Raw genomic sequence first — 27,911 nt, 5'->3', positions numbered from 1 at the left:
CTCTAGAGGAAGGATACAAGATAATAAACACAATAAATAAGAAAATTACATAGTAAGTTAGAAGGTGGTAAGTACCATGAAAAAAAGGAGCAGTTGTGAGAATGAAGACAAGTCTTAGCTAGAAATTTTCTAAAACCAGAAAAGAAAAAAAAAATAAGCTTGTTTCTTGCTAAGTCTGTAAATGGCCAAAGAAAATATTCCTGGCCCTTTAAAGTTCATGGGATTTTCAAGCAAATAATTGAATAAGATTTTTAAATTATGAAAATGGAATTGAAAACTAGGAAGAGTGACTTTCATAGAGCAGACACTCGATGCAAAGTCCTTCAAGGGTCAGTGCTTACTGCAGCAGTTCCAGCGAGTCCCACGATTCTCCACGCTGCCCACCGCAGTGGGTCTGCAGAGTCCCGTCTGTTGGAAAAGGCAACTCGGGACAGAAACCATGAAAGAACTCAACCAAGCTTTTCAGGACGTTTGTTTTATTTCCATTTCCTTTTTTAAAATACAGCACCCTGTTTCTAAAAATTATTTTATTTTGTTAAAGAAGGGTGAGTTCATTTAAAAGGAAACTGAAGAATGAGAATGTCCACATTTCTAACTCTATCTCGCTCTCAAAATGTTCACGATGCACACACATTTGTTGTATATCTGCTGTAGGCCCAGATCTTTCAACACCAGTATCAGAGGTTGCTGACGCTAAACTACCAGGTACATCTTTCCCCTTTGCTTTAAATTCAAATTCCATTTCAACAAAGCAATCAAACAATGTCTAGATTTTGCCCCTGAGGAACTAGGTTCCCCAAGTAAGAAGTGAAAATAGAAAACACCTGGTTTGCCTTTTTTTTTATCAGAAAGTCATATGATCAGTAAAATGAGGCAGAACCCACAAGTCCAGGTTGTAGGACAAGGAAAAAGGAGTATCAACCCACAGGACACTTATAAATGGGTGACTGGGACAGCAGCCCTTTCTAGAGGTAAGAATGTCATTAGGTTGTGATAATTCTCCAGAAACACCAACAGCCCTGGATTAGAAACATCTGGAAATTGTTCAGGTGGCACAGATTCCTGTTTCTTGCTGTCAAAGGCTTCAATGATGCCTCTCTGTGGCACCTGTCACCATTTTTTCTTCGTTGTAAGCCTCCTCCTTTCAAATCAGGAAGTGTACATAAAGTGCAAATAAGATTTATTCCCTCGCCCATGCTTCTGGGCTCTTGTTTGATAGACAGTATTACCAAATCTATCAGTTAAACCGCTGGCAAGAGAGGTCGTCTGCAGGTGTTTTCAGAGTTAGACAATGAGTTCATCTGGCAAAGAGAGTGTCTGAAGATGGATGCAGTCTTGGCAAGAAAACACAAAGTACCATTCGCAAGACAGGGATGTGAATGATGCAAGCAGGAGGGGGTTGCACATCGCCAATTCACTGAAGAGGCCTTCTTTGGGTCTCAACTCTTAAAGAGAATTCAGAAACCATTGCTAAAATGAATGAGGCCAGCGGATTCAGAGCACACAGTCAGTCTTCAGTGAGGGCAGATTCTGTTTTCCCTGAATTAGGGACAAAAAAGAAAATGAAGAGGGTAAGGAGTCAGATCCGATGAGTTTACTATCACAAATGTCATCCAAAAAGCTCTAGTAAATACTTCCCATCTTACAGAACAAAATTGAGCAAAGTGCCTCCTGATAGAGTTTAGCAAAATGTGTTCTCTTAGGTATTTGATAGGCATATAGTCCAAATAGGCAATATTACATATGCCTTTAATGCAGGATTTCTTAGATTACTTTTTCTTGGTTAATAAGCCAATGAGCACTGTGACTCTTTAAGAGAGGAATACGATATGTAACATTTCCCATATTGTAGGGCCCAAGAATTTACCTTCTCATAAACCACCTTGGCAAGACTAGCAGGATTAGTGTTTCTGTACAATGTATTTGGGGAAATGCTGCTTTACAGTACTGAGGGGACAGTTCTTAAGTCATATTCAGTTTATATTATATGAGCCCAGTTTCTATATTGGGAGTCACAGTCTCACACCAATAAATGAACCATTCTACTGGGTTCCATCATGTTTCCTTTGCAATGTGACAAAATCATGGGCAACATTTAATGTTATGTTGGATGGGTGGACATTAATAATAAAAAGTTTACAATTTCCCATCAATTATAACCTCTCATGCAAAAGTAGGCATTCACAAAGGATGTCCTTTGCATTTTTCTGATTTTCCCAGCAGAGCTAAAGCTAGGGTTTCAGGATTAAGCCCATCAAGATGTCATTATATATGAAGCTAAGGCACAGCTGAGAATGAACAGAGTAGATGAGAATATATTTTTAAAAATTAAAGTCAAAGATTGACTTGATCAAAAGTCACAGAAAATTATCAAATACATACTAGTTAAATTCCTGAATTTCTTTTTGGCTTCTGCTCTTTCATCAGCATCAAAGTACCAAACAGTCATAGCGTATCTGTGAAAGATAAGCAGATATAAGAAAAGAGATTTAAAATTACTACCAAAAAATAAAAATGCATAGTACAATCCCCCTTCAGAGTCATTTATAAAGCCAACATTTAAAATGTCCCCTATTTTTAGAAATCCATTCCAATTTTAATTTAAAATAAACTTCTCTGGTTTCAATTCTATTTAAATGTAATAAAATGTGTAAGGAATTCCAAGTATGCACCAGGCATCAATGTGGGCAATGGGAGTTCAAATGATCATGTGAATATATCTGCTTCTTCCTCAAGGAACTCAGCCCCTAGTGGGGAGACAGGCAATTAACAAATACTGTAACAGGCCGTGTAATGATCTACACAGAAAGGACTAGAAAGGAATCATCCTGCTAAAGACTGAGAGACCCAACTTGGTGGGTAGAGCACGGAGAAAAGGAGGAGATATCTGAGTGAAGCTTTGAAGAATAACTCATTTAAATGACAAGACACCTAAAACTCTTGGCTGTCTTTCTTTAGTTTTGGACACCGAGGCAAAGATGCAATGGAATAATGATGCCCTCAAGCTTTCTACTGCATTCTCATTAATAAGCTTTATCCCATCTATGGGCTAGACTGGAATAGGAGTTGCTTCATGCATGAGTTTTCAAAGTTTCATTTTATAGCTATTATTAGCTACTCAAATTTCTATAGCACTTGATTTTCTTCAAGGGCTTCCCATCAACGTTCGCTAATGTTCCCTATGACTCCAACCATCAAGGGATTGTGAAATAACAAGGGAATTCTGGCACAAACCACAGGGTCCAATTATTGTACCCATTAAACAAGCCACAAGCAGGCTTTGGTGGTAGAATTAGTTACCTGCTCACCTAGGGCACATTCCACTTTGACATTTAATATGTGACTCTGTGTGGGGCTCAGCTCTGTGACTTCTGGAGGGGGACACATAAATCTTAAGAACTTTACTTGTGTGAATTTAATTCAATGAATTTCATTTAATTAGGCTCATTAAGGTTTAGTCAATATCCTTCTACCCATGTTCTCACCCCTTGCCCAGAGCTGCTATTCCCAATTCAAGCTGCAACTCACAGCACTCTAGTACTGCCTGATTTACAGTGTCGACCATAAAACAACAGCAAATGAAAGGCAGAATCCAAAATTAAGATTGTATCAAGAGTTTCTAGATTAATACTAAACAGTACTAAGTTGTTCAGTTACTCTGAAAATCTTCCCATGTATGATCTAAGGACATGATTACTTTAATATTTTAAATCCAATTGTTGGGATCTGATTGGAACAGTGAGCCCAAACCAATTTTATGCTAAGAAAATAATAAAAAAAAGAATATAAGTCAAAACAAATTCCTCTTTCTTTTCACAAGATTCTTTCTCTGCTTTTAACTGGCAACTCATAAACTCATCCAGAGTTGACCAAACAGAATTCCTGGGTGTGACAGCCAACATTCTCAGGGAGCAGTTCAACATTAGGTTTTTGAAAGGAGTGGGGAAGTAAGGACAGAAGAGACAAACACTCTGGGAAATTTAGAATCCAATATGCTCACCTAATGGAAAACAATTTGTTAATAGTTCAAACCCACGTTAGGTTTTGCATACTAAAGAATCCAAAGCGCCCTAGCTGGTTTGGCTCAGTGGATAGAGCATTGGCCTGTGGACTGAAGGTTCCCGGGTTTGATTCCGGTCAAGGGCACATGCTCAGCTCAGGTTGCAGGCTCGATCCCCAGTGGATGGCATACGGGAGGCAGCCTATCAATGATTCTCTCTCATCGTTGATGTTTCTATATCTCTCTCCCTCTCCCTTCCTCTCTGAAATCAATAAAAGTATTTTTTTAAAAAAGAATCCAAAGCTTCCACTTTAAGAAAAATTAAAATGGACTCCAAACAGGTTTGCTATCAGCTTTGGGGTGTGGTTACTCCCTCATCTGCATAGGACACAAGTTTAGAGAATTCTCCAGGAACTGGTGTTTGTACAAGAAACTACTCACGCGGACTCGTGGCCCTGGCTCTTACCTGGTTGCATAGGAAGGCTGGACTTCATGTGGGTTCCTGCGGTCTGACCAGAAGAACAAGAGTCTGTCAAAAATGGGCTCCACATCTGCTACGAATGACTTCCCTTCTGGAAATATCCGCAGGACTCCACCGTGTAGCTAAGGGCCACAAAGAAGGAGGATTATTTTCTGGCCTCATACATCGTTAATTAACAATGATATTTAAGACTTGTTTAAAAACAAAGCCATCTTCCAATCTCCACTCTAAGAATATATGACTCCTCCATTTTTACTTCGGCCTCATACTTTGTATTAAAGTTTATTTCAAATTTGGCGAGAGCTATTTCCTTATTGACCTCATGCCAAAGGAAGCCTTCCCACCCCCCACTCATGAAGCCCATGGACACAAAATGGAATTCTATTGGGTTCAATCATACAGACCACCAATATGCGACAGATTTTGACCTACAAAAAACCCCAGCAATTTCATATGGTTCAATCTAATATTAACAGCTTCCTAGGATAGTCATCCCACATAATAATCATTCCCCTTCAATTAGAATGTACAGCTTTCCTCTGCTCCTATATGACTTTGTTAGTTGGAAGTGACATGCTTTTTTCTCCTAAACTCTCAGATCGCCTTATCTGTACCTTTTATTACATGTATCTCTCTTTTCATTGAATTACTTTTTCATTTTACGTGTATGCCCAATCTGTCCGACTAGGATAACCATAGCAGGGTAGAATGCAGGCCTCATACTTCAGTGTTTCCCACAACACAATGCCTGGCACTAGCAGGCACTCCACTATTTGCTGAATGATTTCATATTTCACAATTTATTATCACTGACCTGACAACTTTACTTGCTTGCCTGTAACACCACCTTTCAAGTTTTTAAAGGACAATCAAGGGGTGAATTCTAGTCATGTTTCCCAACAGGGAGACAAGATGAGCCTTGCCACTGAGCCACTGGTTTCCCAGGTTTGGTTTTTCTGACTCCAGATAAAATGTCCTAGCCCAGCGACAGCCGGCAGCTGCCCTAATGAGCAGGACATGGAGGTGCAGAAGGTACAAAAGCTAAACAAGCTTAAAAAGTTCTGACTTCTCAGACTCCTAAATCATCCTTAACTCTCAGAAGGCATACACATTCCAGACAAACGTTTGTACGTGTGGAACCAGACTTCCTATCTCTTTCTATCTATATGTTCAGAAAAACAAAAATAAACCATAAAGCCTTTGGCATTCCCAAACCGCAGTAAGCCATGGCAGGCAGCCACCAATAAGATGTATCACCCCAAGAGAGGACTGTGTGGGAAGCCTCGCTTGGGGAGGTTTCTATCCCACAGCTCTATTTTTGTGAAATTCTCTCAATGTTGCTGCTAGAAGAGAAAAGTGTACATCTTATTCTGCACTGAGAGTCCCATCAGCTCTGGATTACACTAAAAACGTCGATCCCTAAAATAACAAATTACCCTCTCTTCATCAAGCACTCCTTCCATATCCTAATAATGACTCTACCTACTCCCGTAACATTAACTTGATATCCGTTATTTTCATCTCAACTTTAGTACCCTGGGGTATGGGAGGGGATTGAAAAAGAAAAGATGCATCTGTGGGAATTATGAACTCCAAACTCTCCTCTAAGTCATCTGCCTTCTTTTCTTTTTAAAAAAAAAAATTTTATTGATTAAGTTATTACATTTGTGTCCTTATCCCCATATTACCCCCCGTCCCCCCACTCATGCCCTCACCCCCTGTTGTCTGTGTCCATTGGTTAGGCCTATATGCTAGCATATAAGTCCTTTGGTTGATCTCTCCCCCTTCTTTTCCTTTAGTTTCTAGCCCCACACTCTATTCCCATTATTCCAAGTACCTTGGAATCCCAATTCTTGTTCAGATAGTAGATGCAGGTGATGCAGCGGCCGTCACCATTGGGGTTGTCTACATGTCGAACATAACCTGTTCCATTTCCTGGGTAGCAAGCCACCATTGCCTACAAAGAAACCCCGAGAAAGATGGTTAACAAAGCTGAGACAATCTTCTCCCACTAGTGAGCAGTTGAGTAACACAGTCTCCTTGGGTACTAGTGACATCGATAGGTGGCTGCTGGCTTCTTAAGTGCACACACAGTACATAACTTTGGACTTTTCAGCATACAAGATTTAAAGGCCAAGTCATCCCTATGGCTCAGCCCAGTAGAAAGTGGTTCAACAATATTTCCATGGTTGTAGAATGTAACCCATATACATCTCATTAGGATGCCCACCTTTCTTCAATCCGTTTTAAAATAGCAGTTTCCCCCCTAGACCCACAAAATCGGAATCACTAGGTATGGAATGTACGGATTATGCCTGTTTAGCAAGTGCCCCTGATTCACACAGATTTTAGAACTAGGGCTCAAGATATTTTTATTGCCCTAACTGGTTTGGCTCAGTGGATAGAGCGTCGGCCTGCAGACTCAAGGGTCCCAGGTTCAGATTCCAGTCAAGGGCATGTACCTTGGTTGTGGGCACATACCCAGTAGGGAGTGCACAGGAGGCAGCTGATCGATGTTTCTCTCTCATCAATGTTTCTAACTCTCTATCCTTCTCCCTTCCTCTCTGTAAAAAATCAATAAAATATATATTTTTTAAAAGATATTTGTATTTATAAATATCTTGGAGAAAAGGGTCAGTCTTGCTCAATAAAATGCTTAGGACAAAAGGAAAAGGGAAGGGTCAATGGGAAGCTGTGTCCTAACTTGTTAGCATAGAACCAGTCAGCCTGATTCCTAGAAAAAGCCACAGACACCCAGCTTATGTTTCTCAATGTTTGTCTTCTTTCTACTGATAATTACCAAATCAGATGATAACCTTAAGTTCTCTTCCTTTTCCCAAGTGCTACCTGTATCAACCAAGTGTGGGAATAAAGCAGAAAGTCATACTATAAACTTCATTGAAAGTTACTATTAAGTTACTATAAATTCTCCTGAGAATTACTGTTAAGAGGGTAACAAACCTCTAATTGTTCTATGGAGAAATTATAGCAAGGAGTAGAAAAACATAGGCAAAGTGCAAAAAGCTAGCTCTTTTCACAGACACTGACATATTCCTAAAATATTTTATAGAGATGAGATAGGTGCAGAGAAGATACTGGAACTGGCAACATAAGATGAGAAAAGGGATATTTTTCCTGTTTCGGTCACGGATGTATTTTTAGTGCCTAGAACAGTGCCTGATACATAGAGGTGTCTGTTTAAAAGCAGATATAAATAAATGAATGAATTAGTGAATGACTCTTTCCTCCAAAGAGTATGTATGCATTTTACCTGAATCATTATAAATTTCTGTCATTTTTAAAACCTATCTTCCAATATACATATCGCAATCCAGTTCATACTTTCTCTTATAAATGGCAGGATTGTTATATTGCTAAAATAATCTGTTGGATAGCCCAAACTAATGTGCTAGTGCACTCAATGAATCAGCTTCAATGCTGTGGGTGCCAAGTCACTACCAGTGGTAACATGAAGGCATGAACTAGGCATGTAGCTTTAAAGACTTCGCACACATTGCATACTGACTTAATAAAAAAACCATACCTCTGGGACAATAATAAGACTGAAGGTAACTTGGCTTTATGGTGATCTTAAAGCTTAAATCACCATATCTATCAAACTTTATATCCTTATGCAGCTAGTGATCCCCATGCCCTACCCTTTGAACATCTAAAAGGTCAATCCAATGTCATCTTAGAGATAAAGTTAGGCTGTTAGCTTGAACATCTTTCAGAAGGTGAAATTTTGAGGCTACTCCAATCAAGATTTAACAAATGATGGTACCACCAAGCAAAGAATGGCTTGGGGGAAGGTGGCTGGCAGCAAACAGAAACGATGGGCCTCACTGGGGAAGGAGAGATAAATGAACTCACCAATAATGACAAGGGAATTACCCATCCCTGGAAGCAGCTATTAGGATTATAAGAGCCACCACTGAGCCAAAAATGAAAGTCATTTAAGCTACAAATAATTATAAGCTGCATTCCCTACCATCTCAGCATCTCCCCGGCGTGAAGCCCTGAAAAGAAAAAGTGCTCCATCAACGCTACATAAACTTCTTCTCAAACAGCTCAACTCCAGGGCAAAGGTCAATAGTCTGGATGCCCTGGAGTTGAGCTGTGAATCTTCACCCTTTCTCCTGGTTCCTGCAGCCACTGTATCAAGTCCAAAACAATGGAAGGAAATCACTGTGGGCCTCAGTGGGCCTGTTGAAACTTCATACAGCCAATTTTATCAGTGCTTTCTGGATAACAGCCATAGGAGATGGGTCTTGGCTTGCACACATTCCTAGCTATTTGCTGGTCTTTGGCACAGTCTAAAACCAGGAGGCTTAGGATGCGTTCTAAAGAATCACGTAATTAACGAGTCACTCATTTCTGTGCCAATTTGTGCACGGGGCAGGAACAAACCCCGGAAACTGATTGGGTCAACTGAGCTGCTATCTAAACCTCATCAAGCTAGGGAAAGGATTTAGAGTATGTAAAGGAGGAGAATGCTTCAGACCAACAGAGCTAAAACACTTTAATTATCATGTGACAAATAGGCCAAGCAATGACACTGACACAAATCAGGAAGATGTCTCATTTATTAAAGACTTTGTATTTGTCAAAACTTCCTGACTGGATTAATATTTGAAATGTCAGTGTGATCTACTAACCCATATACTACATAGTCTTATGGTTCTACTAGTGGCCCGGTGCACGAAATTCATACAGGGGGAGGGGGTGGAATCGGGCCTAAACTGGCAGTCAGACAACCCTCTCGCAATCTGGGACCATTGGCTCCTAACCACTCATCTGCCTGCCTGCCTGATCGCCCCTAACTGCCTCTGCCTGCCTGCCTGATCACCCCTAACTGCCTTCCTCTGCTGGCCTGATCTCGCCCCCAACTGCTCTCCCCTCCTGGCTTTGTTGCCCCCAACTGCCCTCCCCTGCTGGCCTGATCTCACCCCCAACTGCCCTCCCCTGCTGGCCTGATCTCGCCCCTAACTGCCTCTGCCTGCCTGATTGCTCCTAACTGCCCTCCCGTGCTGACCTGATCTCACCCCCAATGGCCCTCCCCTGCAGGCCTGATCTTGCCCCCAACTGCCCTGCCAGCCTGGTTGCCCCCAATGCCCTCCCCTGATGGCCTGATAGTTCTATTGTTGGATGTGCACATTAATCCACATATCCCCTTATGCATTCCCCATTCCTTCCTCTGACCCCAGTGTGGACCCCCTCCCACCAACCTTAGAGGCCTCTCCACAGCTCTGTAGCCAAAAGAAAATTAGCTGAGGGATGAACCTCTCCCAGGCTCCCAGGCTGGCTCCAGACCAAAGAAATGTACTCTAGACACTGTGGCGGTCACGTTCAGGCAGGAAATGTGTATGTTCTTTGAAGATATACACAGATATATAAACTTTAACAGCCAAATACAAGTAACACAATGTGCTCCCCAAATGCTACAAGCGGAAAAGAAAACAGTTGCTCTATTAGAGTTATTGGTAAGCTGACTTCATAAACAACCAGATCCCATCAATCCCAAAGATAAAGTTGAAAAATGAAAGTCCAGGATTTCCACTCCAATGTCTAAATAGAGTGTTCTTGATTGAAACCAACTACAGCTTGATTCCACGGATAAACCATTTCAAAAACTGGCGCTGGCAACCTCCACTGTCCATTCAGCAATGATGATCATTTAGACTCACGGGTGGCAAGGGGGTATATCTGCCTCACCCCAACCTCCAGTTAGGCTCACTAGTTCTCCAATAACAAGCAACAACACAGAATTTTATAGAAATGTATTTTACATCCCATATAAGTTTGGAGTCAGATTCAATAGTATGACTCGATCTTGAACAAGTTATAGTAAAGTGGCATTTTATGTAAATTTTAGCTCCACACATTGAAATATTAATCAAGTCTCACTTTATTTGCAAAATTTTTAATAAATGGGAATCCATTTTTTAAATTGTGTCAAAAAATAGCATAACTTCAAAGCTGTCTGGCTGAGTGACCTTTAAACTGGCATTTTGGTCCATTGCCAAATGCTAAGACCCATCTAACTGCTATGCAGAAATACCAGCCAATCTTTGTAAGGGTTTGTTTTGAATTATGAATGGTCTTGAACACAGCATACTTCGAATAAAATGCAACCTAAGTACAAAATAACCTGTACTTAACCTCTCAGATTTCTCATCTGTAAAATGGGTTTATGAGGCTCGAAGGAGATACTCCTTATGCTGCCTAATGTTCGCTATTTTTAAAGCTGATGATATGCATGCTTCTGTTCCCTCAACTGCGGCTTCAGTATGTCTCCTTCAGGGATCTGATCCTACTTAAGGGATTTGTAGCTTCAAATCCAGAGCTGGCAAATTCAAACAGCTTTCAGAGCGTGTGAGTAGCACAAATAATTGAAGCCAATCATGTATATATGTATGTGTCAGAACTCTGGAGTGCATGCTATGCTACCTGCACCATGGAATTTACCTTCCTTTGCAATGAGGGCCTAGTATTACAAAATCCTCACATTCTAGGATAGCCGGAGACAACCAAACTGGATTTGTGGGTTAACACTCCTGAATATTTTTATCCCAATTTTTAAACTAGGACCTCAAAAAAATACATCAGGCTATATTTGGAGATCTCTGTCTGAGATCTCCTAAGAATTCGAGCCAGCCTGCACTAGCTCCTGGGCTATCCATGGGCACCTTCCCTGCTCTCTTCACCAGGTTCAGATGTTTGCTGTTCAAAGGCACAGCCTTGCCCCTCAGTGCCATTCACATTCCACATGCCTCCTCCACACCTTCTTCCCCTCAAGTCCTTCCCCCGTGTCCACTCTGAACAAAGAGAAGGACCCAGGATCCTTCCCACTCCACCAAAAGGCACTAACTACCTGGAGAATTAGATGTGGAGAGAGTTGAGGAGAAATACACAGGACTATGCACATGCTTTAGCTTAGAAAAACAGCCAAGCAACTTATCCTAGTGGGGAAAGTAATAGCTGAAGTTTCCTGGCCAGAAGTGGGTATAATTTATATTCGGGTGACAACAGCCTAGGTGACAAACTTGCCAATGTTTCTAGTCAGCTGTGGGTGGAGGTGCCAAAGGCTATATTCCTGGGGCCATTTTTCAGGGTGGTTTGTGTTCAGCACATATTTTATTTTAACACGTACATTTAAAGTGGACAGTAAGCAGGGCAGCCTGTGGTTGTACACTTTACGTCCTATATTCATAAAGGCACCTGCTGGGGAAGGGGCCTCATTTGGTAATTCATTGTGGGGAGGTGTTAAGAACTGGAACAAAGGCACTGCATGTGCTGGCAGCTGCTCTAAAACTGAAATTTTCTTAGTTTAAAAGAAAACAAAAAATTAAAAAATCTTTACGTATTCAAAGTGCTAAGTGTAGGCACCATGGGAAAGGCTGGTGTGGGAGAGAAATGGGAAGAGGCATGATCTTGGCAAGTTTTGCTCTGTAACAAACAAACAGAAAAACTAAAGAAGGTGTTGGGGGAGGGGCAGGGGAGAGATCAACCGAGGAACTTATATCCTGATATGCACAGCCCACGGACACAGACAATAAATAGCCTGGTGAAGGCCTGGGAGGGGCGGGTGCAGGGTTGAGGGGGTCAATGGAAAAAAAAACCACACACACAAAGGGAGCATATGTAATACTTTCAACAATAAATTTAAAATAACACTAAAGATAAATTAAGCCAAAATGTCATTTTCCATTCTTTTCCATTTGGCTGTGACAAGGAGTGAGTGAAGAAAACTCCACAAATCCTCTGCAAGGGCAGTGACTGGAAGGCAGAGGCCTCTCCCCGTCCTCCTTGTCCAGGGGTATGGCCTCTTCAAGGACACCTTGTGGGGCCCGTTGTTGCCACTTAAATTAAATTACTTCAGCACAATATTCACAGGGCATCGTCACAAGCTGATGACAACTGTGCAAAGCTTTCTCCGGGAGTTTCAAGGAGACGTCCTTAAACAAAGTTCACATTGCTGCCAGCCGCCTCCTTTATGCGAAGTCAAACAAAAAAGCGAGCTCTCAAGGTGATGACGAACAACGCATAAGCTTCAAAAGTGCCATAGAATTTGTACATATTCATCCTCACTGCATCTAGCTTGGCCTAAAGAAATTAGCGGTAGGCAATGTAGGTACTTCAGAGAAAAAAGCAGGGAACTTTGTGCAAACTGTCATTAGCTCTCTTGGCATCTTGTTTGTCATCTCTCTTGCTGGTTAAGAGAGGCCTCGCTATTTCCTCCTAGTGCCTCTAGTTAAAGATGAATGTAACAAAATGAGGAGGGAATAGGAAATATGCTTTCGGGGGCAACAACATGAGCTGAGTCCAGTCCCCACATTCCCCTTCCCAACGTTTCAGCATCTGACTAGAAGTTTCCGGAGATTGAGAACGCCAGTCAAATACCAGGCAGGTAAGTACAGCAGCCGCTTGACTAGCATCGTTTTGTTTTAACATTGATGAGATGCCGTAGGAACGTAACGCTTTACGTTCATTAGCCCATGGTAAAATTGGTTTCATTACATATGGTTTTGTTTAAAGTCGCAGAACCTATTGACAACATTGAGGACTTACTGTAATCCTTTCAGCAAACCCCAAGTTACTTACTGAAGTACTTTCTATTCTTCTGTTTCTACACTGAGAACTACTTCTGCCCCCCTATTTGCTCACCTCCACACTACAAATGCCTCTGAACCCACATAGCCACAACGCTGCTTGACACACATAACCTCATCTCCAAGTCAGAACAATCATCACCATGCCCCACTCCTGAATGTTGTTGGAAGGCAGAACCTTCAGTAATTCTGAAAATGAAAAGTAAGACATTACAGCCAGTGGCTCTGGTGAAGTGGGTCTGCCGGCCCCCTGGTCAGGCCAGAGCACCCTGAGCAGGGACTGTACCATCTTTACTTGAAGACCTGTCCCCAGGTAGACCTTCTCATCGGTGCCCTTGTTTGACTCTACTGTGAACTGGGTCCTAGATCCAGGGTCATCCACACAACCATCAACAATTGCCAAGACTCTGGAACCTTCTATGTAGTTCTCCCAGCTCAGTGAAAACAGTGCCATGAGACTCTTACATTAAAGGGCTGGGCTCCCACCCCCACCCCTGGAAATGTGCACACATACACGCAGTCACAGAGGACTCACAGGTCCTTAACGGCTAACTGCTTTAGATCAAGATTCTATTCCAGGGCTCCTGCACTCTGTGCAGGCACTTAAGTAAATCACCCTTCCCCAAGAAGCCGCTGAAGCGCTCAGAGGCCAGGAATGTGAGAGACTATTGTCATTCCTCCCTGAATTGTGATTAATTCTTCCTCTTGGAGGGGATTCAGCCAGAGCCCTGCAATTAAGCACAGTAAACAGGCCCGGGAACATCCACCTATCAATGCAGGCTGCTTGGGTTGGGGAAGGCAGCCCTTCCCGTGGCGGCCTGGCTCCCAGCCAGCTGGGTGACGGCTGAGTGACAGGGCTACGTGCGCTTCGTGAGGGTGGCAGCCAGCCCACACCCAGCACACAGCCCGGGACCAGGGAGGGAACAAGCATAGGAGAGCATCCCCCGTCCCTCCCCCTGCCACTACCACAGTCACCAGAGACATGTTTTGAATAAGGGCTTCCTTGCAATTATGAAATCGGTAAAAGCCAGGCTCAGGGTTGAGGACATTAGCAGGCATTTAACCACATCCACTCTGATACCCTTCCCCAAATCGGAACAGCTGCCATTTCCCGAGGACCCATGGAACCAGGCGGTACTTTAGGTGGTGCTTTACACATCTCACCTCATTTAATTTCCTGGTTACAGAGGTGGGGGAGTGACGGGGGAGGGAGAGGGGTGAGCAGCAGTCATCTGCATGAGTCACTGCTCATTTCTCAGAAGTCATTAACCCTGGAAGTTATATGGACCTAGAAGTTATCTTATTTCTATAGAAAAACAAATTCATGAGTAATTCTTAAAGCTACATGGGGATAGGGAGTCAAAATATTTAACTTCCTTTGATGTGAGAAACCGCCCTCTCTGAAAAAGAAAACTGTACCTGTAGCTCTCTAAAGGCTCCAAGTGTAACAGAAAAAAAGGATGTTTGTGGCTGTCAGAATGTCAGAGTATGGTTGTCTTTAAATTCTCATCTGAAGAAAATTCTGAAATACTTTAGGGAATCGATGATAACTTAAATACAAATGTTAAGACAGGATTTTATTAATGGGTAATCTACAAAAAATATAGTTACCAATGAAAATATGCCCTGGAAAATGCCTGGAAGCAATATTTTAAAGAGAAACCAGGAAAACACTTTGCCTGCAATTCCCAGTGAATTTTAAAACTATTAACTTGGAACACCAAAACTGCTAGAAAAAAATAAAGGCAAAAAACTTTTTAGAAAACCAAATCTTACGTTTACATTTATTTGCATTTCAGCATTTGGAAAAATATTTCTGCTGAATGAAAGAAATGACATACAGCAAATCAGTTAGAATTAGAACTCATGAAATCAGTAAGCATATTTACTTATGGAACAAACATTTGTATAGTGTTGTGCTTCCCAAATCTTACCTCATTCGATATTCATGAGGCAGAAACCATTACTGCCTCCACTTTACAGATGAAGAAACTGAGGCAGAAGGAGGTTAGGTAACTTGTCTTTTTGAACCCAGTCAGCCTGGCTGCAGAGTGGGAGGCCTTAATATCCAAATCATATTCTACCAGGGCAGTCTATCTAATGCAGTGGTTCTCAACCTTCTGGCCTTTTAAATAAAGTTCCTCATGTTGTGACCCAACCATAACATTATTTTCGTTGCTACTTCATAACTGTAATGTTGCTACTGTTATGAATCGTAATGTAAATATCTGATATGCAGGATGGTCTTAGGCGACCCCTGTGAAAGGGTCATTCGACCGCCAAAGGGGTCGCGACCCACAGGTTGAGAACCGCTTATCTAATGTCTAACATTAATCAATTCACCCCATTTTTGAGGGAACTAAGATCTTCAGTTCCACTTGAAGTATTTGATTCCCTCTTACCCTGGCCTACCATCCTTTCCATAATGATAGAAAATCACAAAACGCAAAAATATGAAAAATGAGTGTGCTTTCAATTGAGTCTATGCACTAAATGCTCGGGGGGTGAGGGTTGGGAGTATAACAAAAGCAAGGATCCTTGCAAAGGAAATTGACTCTGAATCCTGTGGCAAAGCACTAACTAGTTGTCCGAGTTGTCTTTGCTTCGGTTACTCACTGCAGGACAGGCCCGATCCATCCCACAGTGTACTTTCGTAGCCCCTGCTTCACATGCAATTGGTCAAAAGTCAGCTCAAGTCTGAGCCGCAGGCTGCTCTGCCCCTGCCAGGTTGGATGGGAGGAAAGCAGCCCCTCCAGGACCTGTCCTTGTCAGCACAGGTCCACAGCAGGCAAGCATCTCAGACTTGTTTCAAAGTCAGGAGATAAATTACCAATTAAGAAAAAATTTTCAAGTAAATACAAAATTGTGCCTCCCTTGGGAAGACACAGGATGGGATAAATTTTCCTCACTGGGTGCAACACTTGTTTAGGAGACATCTTCGCCCTCTACTACCATGTTAATTAGTACTCACTGAATACAGAACTTGCTAAAATTACATTAATTAGAACACAATGGATACAGACCCACTGTGGCTTTCAGGAAGGGTGAGATCCAGAAAACCTCTCAAGAGTGGTAGAAAGTCAAAAGATCGTCTGAGAGAAATGTGTAAAGTATTTTGGGGAGCAGAAAGGGGACTAGAAATAAAGGCGTGCCTGCCTCTGAGTCTGGGGAGCAGGAATGGTTAATTTAATTGCCCCCTGTTCCTTCAAGATAGATACAAGCCCCATTTTACAAACATAGAAAATGAGAATCAGACACAAAAAGTGGCAAAACCAAGAGTTCTGGAGCGATGCCTCCCCCTAAGAGATAAAAGGTAAACAGTCAGCTGCACTATTAATTTGGAGAACAGGAGGTGGTGGGGAGAGCAGGGAGCAAGGGGAATTCCTAGGGCAGCTTCTGGCACAGGTTCAGCAGTGCGATTCCTCAAGCTGGCAGGAAACATTGCAATTGTAACTCTGTCCAATTGCGGAGGATTACTGTCATGGCAGTCACCCTCCCTGGGGTGTGACTGTTGGTAGAGCCAGCTCTCTTCGGGAATCCAATGAGAGGCACTGAAAGTACCTATTTGTCCTTTCATATGAAAATTTTGTCTCACTTTTCTTTTTTTTCCCCTTTTTTAAAACATTTTTTATTGATTTCAGAGAATCAGAACCGAGAGGGAGAAAGAGATAGGAACATAAATGATGACCATCATTGATCGGCTGCCTCCTGCCCACTCCCTACTGGGGATTGAGCCCACAACCCCCTGACTGAGAATCGAACTGTGACCTCCTGGTTCACAGATAGACACTCAACCTCTGAACCACACCAGCTGGGCTTTTCTTTTCTTCTTCTTTTTTTAATTAAATAATTGTAAAGTATACAAAGTTCAACATGTAACAAAGTAAAGATACCAATGGCTAAATACAAATAAAACAGTACAAAATACAGATATAAAGCCATTATGATGCAAACCATTAACAGACATGACTACATAGTCCATCCTATAATCTCATAAATCAAAGCTTTTAACTGTCTGAATTCATATGTGACTGCATTCTTTCCAATATGTGTTCTTTCCTCTTCTAGGAGTTGTTCAATAATGGCAGGTACATTCCCGCCATGAAGTTCACAGTGTTCTAGAAACTGAACACATTCTTGAGTAACACTCTCACAAAACATGATCATGTGTTATGACATGTTCTGTAATAAAGACAAGAAGCGTCTTTTGGCATAATACCAGGTATCAGTTCCAAGTTTTTTATTATAAGGTTCCAAGCTTTTGATAACTCGAGAAATCCCAAAGTCATAATTTCCTTTGGCACAGTAAAGTGTCCCTATCAGCAAATCCACAGATGGTAGTTTTTCTCATCTGGGTCATCATAGGAGAGCCAATCTTCCTCCTTTTCAGGCTTCCTCATCAACTCCTCAGCTTCTTCATTTTGACTTGTCATAATGTATGAAACACAGAGGTGAGCCAGTACAGTAGCACTGACATTCAGGATGTTGTCATAGTGCTTCTTGACTACGGGCTCATAAAAACCGATGGCGTCTTTGTGTTTGTTTTTGTGAAGAGAACATGAGCCACATTCAGCTTCCACACATCATGCTCATTGCAGAATTCCACAGATTTGCGAAAGATCTCTTCTACCATTGAATAACTTTCGAGGTTCCAGTAGATTTTCTGCCTGGGCCATCAATACAGGAATATACGTCTCCAGGATGCCATCATATTCATTCACTGCCTTCTTGACATCTTCATCGTCTCTATTGTGTCTTGCTTCCTGTACTTCTATGGTGAGTTTCCAAAGCCAGGGCCAGGCATGGAATTCCAAAACAGAGGAAAGAATCTCACAAAGCTAAAGCCCCTCCTTTAAGATGGTTCCTTGTAGCATGTTAATGTAATACAATACTTAAACATTATGACATCAAATTAGGGACCATGCTGCAAAACCTTTTTTTTTTTTTTGACATCCTGACATCCTTTGAAATCAAAGTTCCTTTTGAAAATGAAATTAAGTCAACAAGCACCTATGAATTGTAAAGGACTGTTCAAGGCACTGAAAGTATATATTAAGTTTATATATCTGCCTTAATGGAATTTTTAAGTAACTGCTGGATTAGAGGAAGCAGCCAAAAAAATAAACGTACTAGGGCAGCCTGGACTGAGCCACCCACAGAGTTCTAGGGAGCAGAAGGGAAAACTTCATGGAGAAGGCACTAAGATGGATCCTGAAGAGTAGAAACAATGGGAAGCTCCGTGTGCCTGGCAAAATCAGTTCCTAGCATTTCAGGGATTGGGAGAGAAGGAAAGAGGTGAGCAGATTAAGTATAGAAAGGTCAATGGGGTCAGATGGGGTCAGTTGGGGTCAGATGTGGAAGGCCTTACGTGGCACACTAGGAAGTACACAGCACGTAGAGTGGACAATAGGGACAGAGCCCGGTTGGGGGTTTTTAAGCACAGAGACTGCACGATTAGAGATGGGTTTGGGGCCGTTTACACTCTGACAAAAGCACATGAAAATGGATTACAGGGAGAATGAAAACAAAAGGGAGGTGAGTTATGGTTAAACTAAGTCTCTTTAAAATGCTTTCCTCCTCAAGGATTTCTACTATGAAAGGAAAACAAAATTCAGTTTTTTAAGAAAAGACAAAACTTGAGGCTCCACAGTGAACCTAAAAAACAAACATAATAAAAAGCGAAAATGGCACAAAATAGGCCAAACTTTGACCAATAATATTGCATGTTCCTGCCTGAATCTTCAATATTTTGTGCTTTAAAAAGGCTTTACTTATCTACTCCCATCACTCAAAAACAATATGAATAGGAAAAAAGCCATCCAAAAACCAAACAAACAAAAAGACTCACTGTCAATTTTGTGTAAGGTATTGAGATTTCTGAGTAATAGTCCCTCAGGTTTGACTAGACCAGGGTTCCTCAAACTACGGGCCGCGGGCCACATGCAAATACAAATATTGTATTTGTTCCCGTTTTGTTTTTTTACTTCAAAATAAGATATGTGCAGTGTGCATAGGAATTTGTTCATAGTTTTTTTTTAAACTATAGTCCGGCCCTCCAACGGTCTGAGGGACAGTGAACTGGCCTGGCCCCCTGTTTATAAAGTTTGAGGACCCCTGGACTAGACAGATGAGTAGAAATGGGAGGGGATCTGGAGGGAGGGGCACAGGCAGATTCTTGTTCTGGGTCTGGAGAACACAGAGCAAGGTCCAAAGGATGTTCAAACTGTTTAAAACACTGTATGTTTACTGCTTCCAAGCAATACTCAAATAGAAGAGTATGATCCTGAATACTCCAGAACAACTTCAAGTTCCCTTAGAGAACCAAAATAGACGTCACTGACACCTGGAACTGAGTTTTCCATTTTATCTTCTTCCCACTGGCAAATAATCAAGATGGCTGTCGGATTCTTGATACTTTGCATTTTGCAAATTCATGTCGGAAGGAAACAATATTTAACATGAGGTTGATACATTTACTTCACAAATTAAGAAATGTTGATCATTGTATCTCCCTAAAGAATCAAAAAATGTCTTGACTTAATAAGGAAGGTATTGACATGGTACTGAACATGGAGTACTCTCAGTAAGTAGGTACAGAATGAATCCAGCACAAGACCTGAAAGTCTGCAGTACACAACTGCAAACCCACGTGTCTGTAAGACTGGGACTGGGTTGGGGCAGGAGGTGAAAAATATAACAGTCACTACCAGCTCACCAAAAACAAACAGAGGAACTCATCCACAAATCCCAATATCAAAAGATACAAAATTAAGGTAAGAGGCATACTGGTTGAAGATTGAAATAATGGAGGGAAGTGGGGTATAAATTCTATGTATAATGAGCTGAGCTAACTAATCTCTTGGCAAATGGACACATAGCTCTGAATCTGAGCCAAATCAACGGCTCCGGGCAATCTGCCAAAGCTGAATTCCTTAGTCTGGCATCATAAAATGATTTGCCTGTCACACTTACAATTCCAGTGCCTCTGGATTCAGCTACCCGCTGGGCACCCCTGGCAGTTGCCCAGCAGAATACATCTGAACTATCATTACTGTCAAAACATGTGCATTTGACAAACACTACAGAAAAATGACACCCATTTCTTGGAGCAATATTAGTTAACAGTTACAAAGTGGTGCTACAAAGGAATTATCAAGTCTGTTGCAGTAACAATTAACAAAGAATTAATAATCTTCTCCATAGTGTGAACCCGCAAGCTGCTCCTTAGGATTCAATAGGCACAGGTCAAAACGTCACTTAATTTAACTGCGGCTACAAAGGTGAGTCCAAAGCAGAGAGGTCTTGCCAAACTCAGCAAAGGCCGCCCACAGTGGAGATGCCCTCTAAGCTTTCTAATGAAATGCACGATGCTGGGGTGCTTAGAGATGCTTCTCAGAGGTGCCCTGCTCATTATGGGACAAACCCTATCCCCATCTGCTATCCGAGATGTCTTCCACACATGGTGTGTTTTCAGAATGGAGCCGTAACATGCAAGGCTGCCTGTTATTTATAAAATCTGAAATCTTTCTAGTCAGAGTCAGGAATCAGAAAACAACGCATAGTCCGAGCCGGTTTGGCTCAGTAGATAAAGCATCAGTCTGTGGATGAAGGGTCCTGGTTCAATTCTGGTCAAGGGCACATGTCCAGGTTGGAGGCTCAACCTCCAGTAGGGGGCGTGCAGGAGGCAGCCGATCAATGATTATCTCTCATCATTGATGTTTCTATCTCTCCCTCTCCCTTCTTCTCTGAAATCAATATAAATATATTTTTTTAAAAAAAAAAAGAAAGAAAGAAAAGAATGTACAAAATTGCTCTGGGCTGAGTGAGGTCAGAAAAGGAAATAATTCATGACACCCAAAAGTTGAATGTATAGATAGGCTTATATAACCCCATGAAAGGATGTTTGTCAATTTTAAATTAGAATTATATTTGAAATTCACAAATAAAATGCTCATGCAGCTGAATTAACCTACCGACCCTGTCTCGCAGTCTACCTGACTCAGGGAGCAACCCCAGCCAGGGTAGCCCCCCTCCACTAAAGCACCTTTGCTTAGGCCCAGGACCCCAATCCCTTGCAAGACCTCATCTCTCCAGATATTAAAACTGCTGAATGATTGAATGACTGGAGAGATGTGATTTCTGATACTTCTCTTTAGCTCTAAAAACTTGTATCATTAAAGTTTGGTATAGTTTTGGTTACTAATGTTGATCACTTAATTTTAAAGAAATTGGAGAAAGCCTGAAGAAGAGAAACAAAAGTGACTAATCAGTGTAAAAGTGCAGTTTAATTAGAAAAGAGAAAGCAAAGTTGGTGACAACCACTTCACACCACTCAACTTTCAGCTTCTTTAGGTGGTTTTATAATCACTTTTCACCTCCCTTCTCCCAGCCACTTACAGGTCTCCCACAGTACAAGACATTTAACAATTTGTCAATTAATAAATTAAATTGATACCCCCTGACTTTCCACTTCACTGCAAGCAGATAAAGTAGTGGTTGAGTGGCCAGTGGCCCAAAAGTGAACAAAAGAAATTATAAAGTACACACACATACGCACACACGCCTATCTTCTTTTCTTTGTTCCCAAGTGTTACTCAACAGAACAGACAAAAGACACTATGAAAACCACCCAATGGAGAAACTGGCTTCACTGTCACTGACGCTGAATTCTGTAAATTATTTCCTTGGATTAATTTCCTTCCTCCAAGAGCTAAGTTATTTTTAAATACAAAACCTTTTATAGGAATCCCTCACATCCTTACAGAAAAATGTTCCAGTCTTTCAAACTCAGTGCCTCCTCCCCCTAAAATAGCTCAGACAGATTTTTAAGATTTTTAATTACAGAGACACCGTTTCTGGATCTAGTCCTCAAGCCCCATGCTTTAAGAACTGCACTTCTCAGGGGTCCAGACAACCATAGTTATGATCTATGATTTCACATGCCCCTCTACCTCCCCAGCCAAGGCTGATGAAAAGGAGATTCTAGAATGTTGGTCAAGTGTTTGCTGATCTCAGACTGAGGCTGAGGTGGCCACGTGGGGGAGGGCGCCATTTTGAGCCACGTACATGGAAAAGCAGAAAAAGCTGGATGGTACAGAGAGCGGGGGAGAAATAAAGGGCATGAGCAGAGAAGCAAAGATGGAGGCCATAAAGCACCAGAGAAAAGAACTAACACCCAAGCTTCCCTGGGTAATTAGGACTTGCTGGTTCATAGTTCATGGCTCCACCTACCCTTCTGTGAACCATGACTGCATTTCCTGCACTTGGCTCCTGAGAGAGAGCCTGATCTTCAACATACATTATCCCATTTTTGCTTAAAGCAGTTTGCAACCATGAAAAGTTCCACTGAGTAAGGGATACTCCTGACATCACATGAGAAGGGTGGGCCAAACTTATTGCTAAATAGCAAAGGAACAAACCCACCACTTCACAACACTTTTTCTTTTATTCATAACTTATTGCTGTTTCATCACTTCTCTGCATTGTTTCCACAGGAGGGCTGATCTGTCTGTGCACAATACAACCCACATAACCCCATGGCCAGAACTCCTCTAGTCAGGGGTCCTAGCAAGCAACCTTGTTAACAAACTCTCCCTGCTAGTAACAGTAGGGAAGCATTAGCACAGCCTCCATTTTCTTCCTCAAATGTATGTAGCTGACCCACTGCAATGTTTGGGTTTTGTCTTTTTTCTTTTTTAGGCTTGAGAATTAATCAAGTGTGAACTAGAGGATCCTGCATTCAAATGCACAAGTGAATGTTAAGCCCCATGAGGCAGGGATTATGCCTGCTCACCTTTGTACCTCAAGCCTTGCACAGTATCCCACGCTGAGTGAGCACTTGCTGAATAAATGAAAGGATGAAAACTAGGAGCATCATAGTCAAGAACACAAACTCTGGAGTCAGACAGAACTGGGTTAGAATCCCAAGTCTTCCACTGACAGCCTATAACATTTATGAAGGCTTAGAATCCTGCTAGGAATTTTAAGTACATTATCTTATCTAATGCTCCCTCCCTGAAAAGCTTTAACACTTGGTAAAAATTGAGCAACTTACCTACAGGGTCAGTAACCCCCGGCATAAGCTCCTAACTTTTATTTTATTTTAATTTTTTATTAACTTTATTGGGGTGACATTGATTAATAAAATTATATAGGTTTCAGGTGTACAGTTCTGTAATGCATCATCTGTAAATTGTGCTGTTTACCACCCCAAATCAAATCTCCTTCCTGTACCCTCTTCTACCTCCTCCTAACCCCCTTCCTCTCTGGTAATTCCCATGCTATTGTCTGTATCTGTGAGTTTGTCCTAACTTTTATGATAAACTGCTTCTTACCACTGACTTTGTGACCTTTGGTAAATGATTTAATCACTCAATTTGCTGAAGATTGTGGTTTTGAAGACTAAGTCAGACAGACAGTGTTTTTAAAGTGCTTATTAGTACAATGCCAGACAGAGCAAACTGCTCATTAAAGTGTAGTTATTAGTTACTCACTAGTGAGTCTATAATGAGATGCTTCAAGCAGAACATTCAGTTCTATAAGTTACATGTTCGCTGGAAAATAGCCATTTCTAGGCAGCCAAAACAAAAGGAGCAATTTATAACCAATATTTATCTTGGATATAGTCTAAAGTCTCCAAAAGGAAGTAGCAGATAAATCTTTTGATAGCCTGAAAGCAATGATCATGCTTGCAGTTAGGGGGCGCCATACTGCTGTACTACATTATAGGAAACCACTGCCCCAGAGTCTTCACCACCCTAGGACTTTTCTCCAACAAAGTGGAGGTAGATAAATTCTGACCTGTAATAACCTTTTTGGCAGGAAAGAGGGGATCCTGGAATATTTATTTCCATATCCTTCCACAATTTCCATTTCAATTCCAGTATTATATTCCTATTTTATTACCAATGCCTTTGCTATTGCTTCATTGAGATACAGGGCATTATTACATTATTCAATGACCTTTAAAAATCCAGGGGAAAAAGTACTTAATTAGAGTCAATACACTAATAAGCACAGAAATTTAAAGTACCTGAAAAAGAATTGGTCTGAAATAAATGTATGCATTGGCAAATGTTGAAAATGGGGGATGGGAGTTCATTATACTAGCCTCTCTAAATTAATATGTTTGAAATTTTTCATAAAAAGTTACAAATAAATTTTTAAAATAAATTTACATGTTCTGCTTTTTAAAAATTCAGTTTTTCTAAAACTGGGTATGAAAAAAGTGGGTCTATATCATTACTCTGGGAAGCAGAAGGGTAAGGTACTCAGTTGAAGCAAGACAAGTAAATAGGTTAAATTAAGATGAAACTAATATAAATCATGTAGAAATGCAATGTGTTTTTCCTACAATGCTTTAATAATGAACTTCAAACAAGAGACCCAAGGCCACAGACATTACTAAAGAGACTTCTTTATACAAGCAAATCAAACTTTAAAAAAAAATTTACTATAACAACTGTTTGCTCAAACCTGGTTTGCATTTGGTTCTCATTGGTTGGGAATATCCCAATCTAGAGGTGATTTTTCTAAAGGGAAGGAGTGAAGAGTTTTGTGTCAAAATAGCCAAAGGAGAGTTGGACATCTAGGTATGGGCAGACAGATGTCTCTTCCATGGACAACAGATGTATTTCCTCTTTTCAATTCACAGTCATGTTCTGTTAACTGAACTGAAAAGTTATTTGTTCTACCCAGAAGATAATCCATAATTGAAAAATCATATTTATAAATCTTGTCCTTAGCCAGACATACTCAGTGCTTTTCATTCCCTTTGTGGAGCTAACACTTGGAGTAAAACCCTACCACTGTTCATTAAGTCAAAGCTAAATAAAAATACTTAACATTCAAACATGTTAGTGACCTCTTTCTGCCAATTAATTCTGACCTCCTTCAAAGCGAATTCTGTTCCTAGAATGCCGAGGGAGGTGGGGGGAGGGGAGGATTCCTCAGCCTAAGTTTAAAAGAAAGTTTTAAAAACTGGTAAGAAGCCATCTGCTCTTCCAAGTTGAAGCTACAAGCACCTCTGCAATACTGAGGCTAGCCATTTCCCTCCCCTCCCCTCCCCCACGGGGCCCCAGACGGGCAAGGTGCAAATATAAGACTGATCAAGACAAACAACTTTCTCATCCACCACCCAAATGATGGAAGAGTAGAGAAACAATAACATCGTCTACTGATTCCTGCTAACTCTGAATTTTCCCCAAAGCAAAGTTAGAAAGCAGCATTTTTTTCTAAGATTTACTTTTTGTGTCAGATTAATAACAATGTCTTCTGATATTCTATTCATGTCCCCCTAGTTTGAAAGCAATCTATTTCTCCTCTACTCCATTCACCCACTCCAACCCCTTCATTTCTATACATTTCCAGTCTTCACTACTTGCACTATATTAAGAGTGCTCCTCTCAGCTTATGGAATAAATGAGACAACAAGGTATGTTATCACAGGATGAATCTTAAATTGAGAAATACTACCTATGTGGTTAAAGAATGGTACAGAGGTGAATGTTCACCTTCCTTCTCACGCTAGTATGTGTAGCCTTGCTGTGTTAAAGTGCAAGTTTCCTACAGTTCTGAGTGCCCCTTGGCCAGTCCACAATAAAAGAAATGCAAATCACTCTCAGAACTGCCACTGGAAAGCAGGCTGGATTGTCATTTGTAGAAAAGACTGAGTGGCTAGACTATCCCAAATGAATGTACATGGCACTACATGTTCCCACATTTCTGCCAACCTACCTCTAAATGTTTCCAAGATAAATTTCTACCCAGGGAGTCACTTCTGGCTGTGAACGAAAACATCATTTCTTTCCAGAGGTACTTGACTACCCTATTCTGATCACATAACCAGTGTATTTTTAAAAATATATATTTTATTGATTTTTTACAGAGAGAAAGGGAGAGGGATAGAGAGTTAGAAACATCAATCAGCTGCCTCCTGCACACCCCCTACTGGGGATGTGCCCGCAACCAAGGTACATACCCTTGACCGGAATGGAACCTGGGACCCTTCAGTCCGCAGGTCCACGGTCTTATCCACTGAGCCAAACCGGGTAGGGCATAACCGGTGATTTTGAGTAGATTTCCCCATCAACTGCAAGTTAGGAAAGGGAAGGTGGTGGTGTGGGCTCAGCACCAGGAGAGAATTTTCAGTCAAACAGTTCATTATGATCTAAGTGTCCTGAGTGCAACAAGCCAAGGGCAGCACTCAAAAGTGAAGAGGAGCTTTACTCTTTCACCGGGCAAACTCTTTCCACACCTGCCAAACTCCACAAACCAAATGCCACATTGCAAAATCACAGCTGTCTCCAGCATTCTTTAAAAGTGCGGTCATGGGAATCCCCTTTGGAATCAATGAAGGGCAAATATTAGGTGACTTTAAAGTAGACAGTTAAGATCATGAGTTCACGTGTGTCTCGGAACATACACCATCTTTCTAACAACCTGTCCCTCGTATGGACTTTTGAGAACCTCCACGTCTTAAAATCAGACCAAAAAGCCACAGCTTGTCCGGCTTGTACCACCCACCAGAGCCATTATTTCAAAGTTATCAGAAGGTCATTATAATGATACACCTAAGTCCCTTAGCATGGATTTTCCCTGGGGGATGGGAAGACCAGACTGACTTCTTTCTTGCTTCTTGGTTAAAACCTAAAGTTCGCTTGTAGCCCTGCGAAGGCGACAGACAACAGACTCCGCATGTCTCCGGTCCCTGCGGGCTGCAGCAGCGGTGGGGCGCCCGCGCGCGTCCTACCTTGGACCTCTCCTTGACGTAGTATTTGCCCAGCCGGCTCCCGCAGTACAGGACCAGCCTGTCGATGAGGGACAGGAGAAAGCTGATGGCTTCGCAGCCCTCCTCATTGCCCCCGATCCACGTGATCTGGTCGCCCCTCAGGTGCCGCTTGGAGACGCCTGCGCGCGGCCCGGCCAGCTGGCCGTCCCGCAGGACTCCGTTGCTGTGCAGCTGCTTGACGCGCTCCAGGACGCAGTCGCCCACCACCTCGCCAAGGAAGTTGTCCAGGTAGCAGAAGCCGACTTCGTGCAGACAGGGCACGATGTACTCCAGGGCGATTTTCTCCAGATCCAGCCTCATGATGTGTCCCAGAGGCATCTCCCCGGCAGAGCGGAGCTCCGGGACCCCCAGCGTGCACCGAGAGAGAGAGAGACCAACGCGCGCGCTCAGCCGGGGCGCGGGTAGCGTGGCCCTGGGTTCAGCTACCAGCGGCTGCCCCGGTCCCCGAGCCACTGCAGCGCCAGGGAGACGGGAAAGTTGCTCGCAACTCTGGGAAGAAGGGATCCAGTTCCGGACCAGCGGGAGTTGTGGGGAGTTCCACCACCCAGCACCAGACTGACCCAGTGAGGCGTCCAAGGGCCCCTTTTGGAGACGCGGAGCAACCAATGGTGCGGCGGCGGCCCCAGGCGGGGAAAGGCTGAGGTCCAGCCCCGCAGCCGGCCAACTCGGCGCGTCACCAGCCCCGCCCAGGCTCCGCCCCTGGACCGCCTCGCGGACAGCCCTTCCCCCACTCCCCCCATCCCCGCCCATCACCCCCGCCGGGGTCCACCACTCCGCAGCCCGGGCTGTTTGTGACTAGGGGAGGGGCTGGCAAAGAGACGGGATTTTAGAATGCTATAGATTTGCATATGTTTTGCATAAAGTCCAAGAACAAACTTGAAAACCAGACTCCCAGCTCTGAAAATATAAATGGAATTAATAGCACAGTTTACTGCCACATTCTGGCTGCTCACCTCACAGGCTTTTGAACAAAGTAATAAACCCAGGAACAAATTATCTGTATTTTAAATAGTGATCTCTTTCTAGCTT

General features: G+C 42.2%; 1 protein-coding gene and 1 long non-coding RNA gene across 2 annotated transcripts; both read right to left on the bottom strand.

Annotated features, from left to right (window-relative positions):
* Window positions 1-516: 516 nt before the first annotated feature.
* On the bottom strand, window positions 517-27,542 carry EGLN3 (egl-9 family hypoxia inducible factor 3). The gene is made up of 5 exons (XM_006085842.3): window positions 26,844-27,542; window positions 6,319-6,438; window positions 4,467-4,603; window positions 2,383-2,456; window positions 517-1,539 (listed from the first exon to the last, which is right to left on the bottom strand). The coding sequence occupies exons 1-5, from the start codon at window positions 27,198-27,200 to the stop codon at window positions 1,508-1,510; spliced, it is 720 nt and encodes a 239-aa protein (XP_006085904.1). The 5' UTR covers window positions 27,201-27,542; the 3' UTR covers window positions 517-1,507.
* Window positions 17,299-26,837, bottom strand: LOC106696633. Its single transcript, XR_001347575.2, has 2 exons — window positions 26,716-26,837; window positions 17,299-18,354 (listed from the first exon to the last, which is right to left on the bottom strand). It is a non-coding gene; the product is annotated as an uncharacterized LOC106696633 (long non-coding RNA).
* Window positions 27,543-27,911: the final 369 nt, after the last annotated feature.

This window comes from Myotis lucifugus, unplaced genomic scaffold (genome assembly GCF_000147115.1).
Source record: "Myotis lucifugus unplaced genomic scaffold, Myoluc2.0 scaffold_22, whole genome shotgun sequence".
NCBI lineage: Eukaryota > Metazoa > Chordata > Mammalia > Chiroptera > Vespertilionidae > Myotis > Myotis lucifugus.
This window is presented reverse-complemented; position numbering and strand designations above follow the sequence as displayed.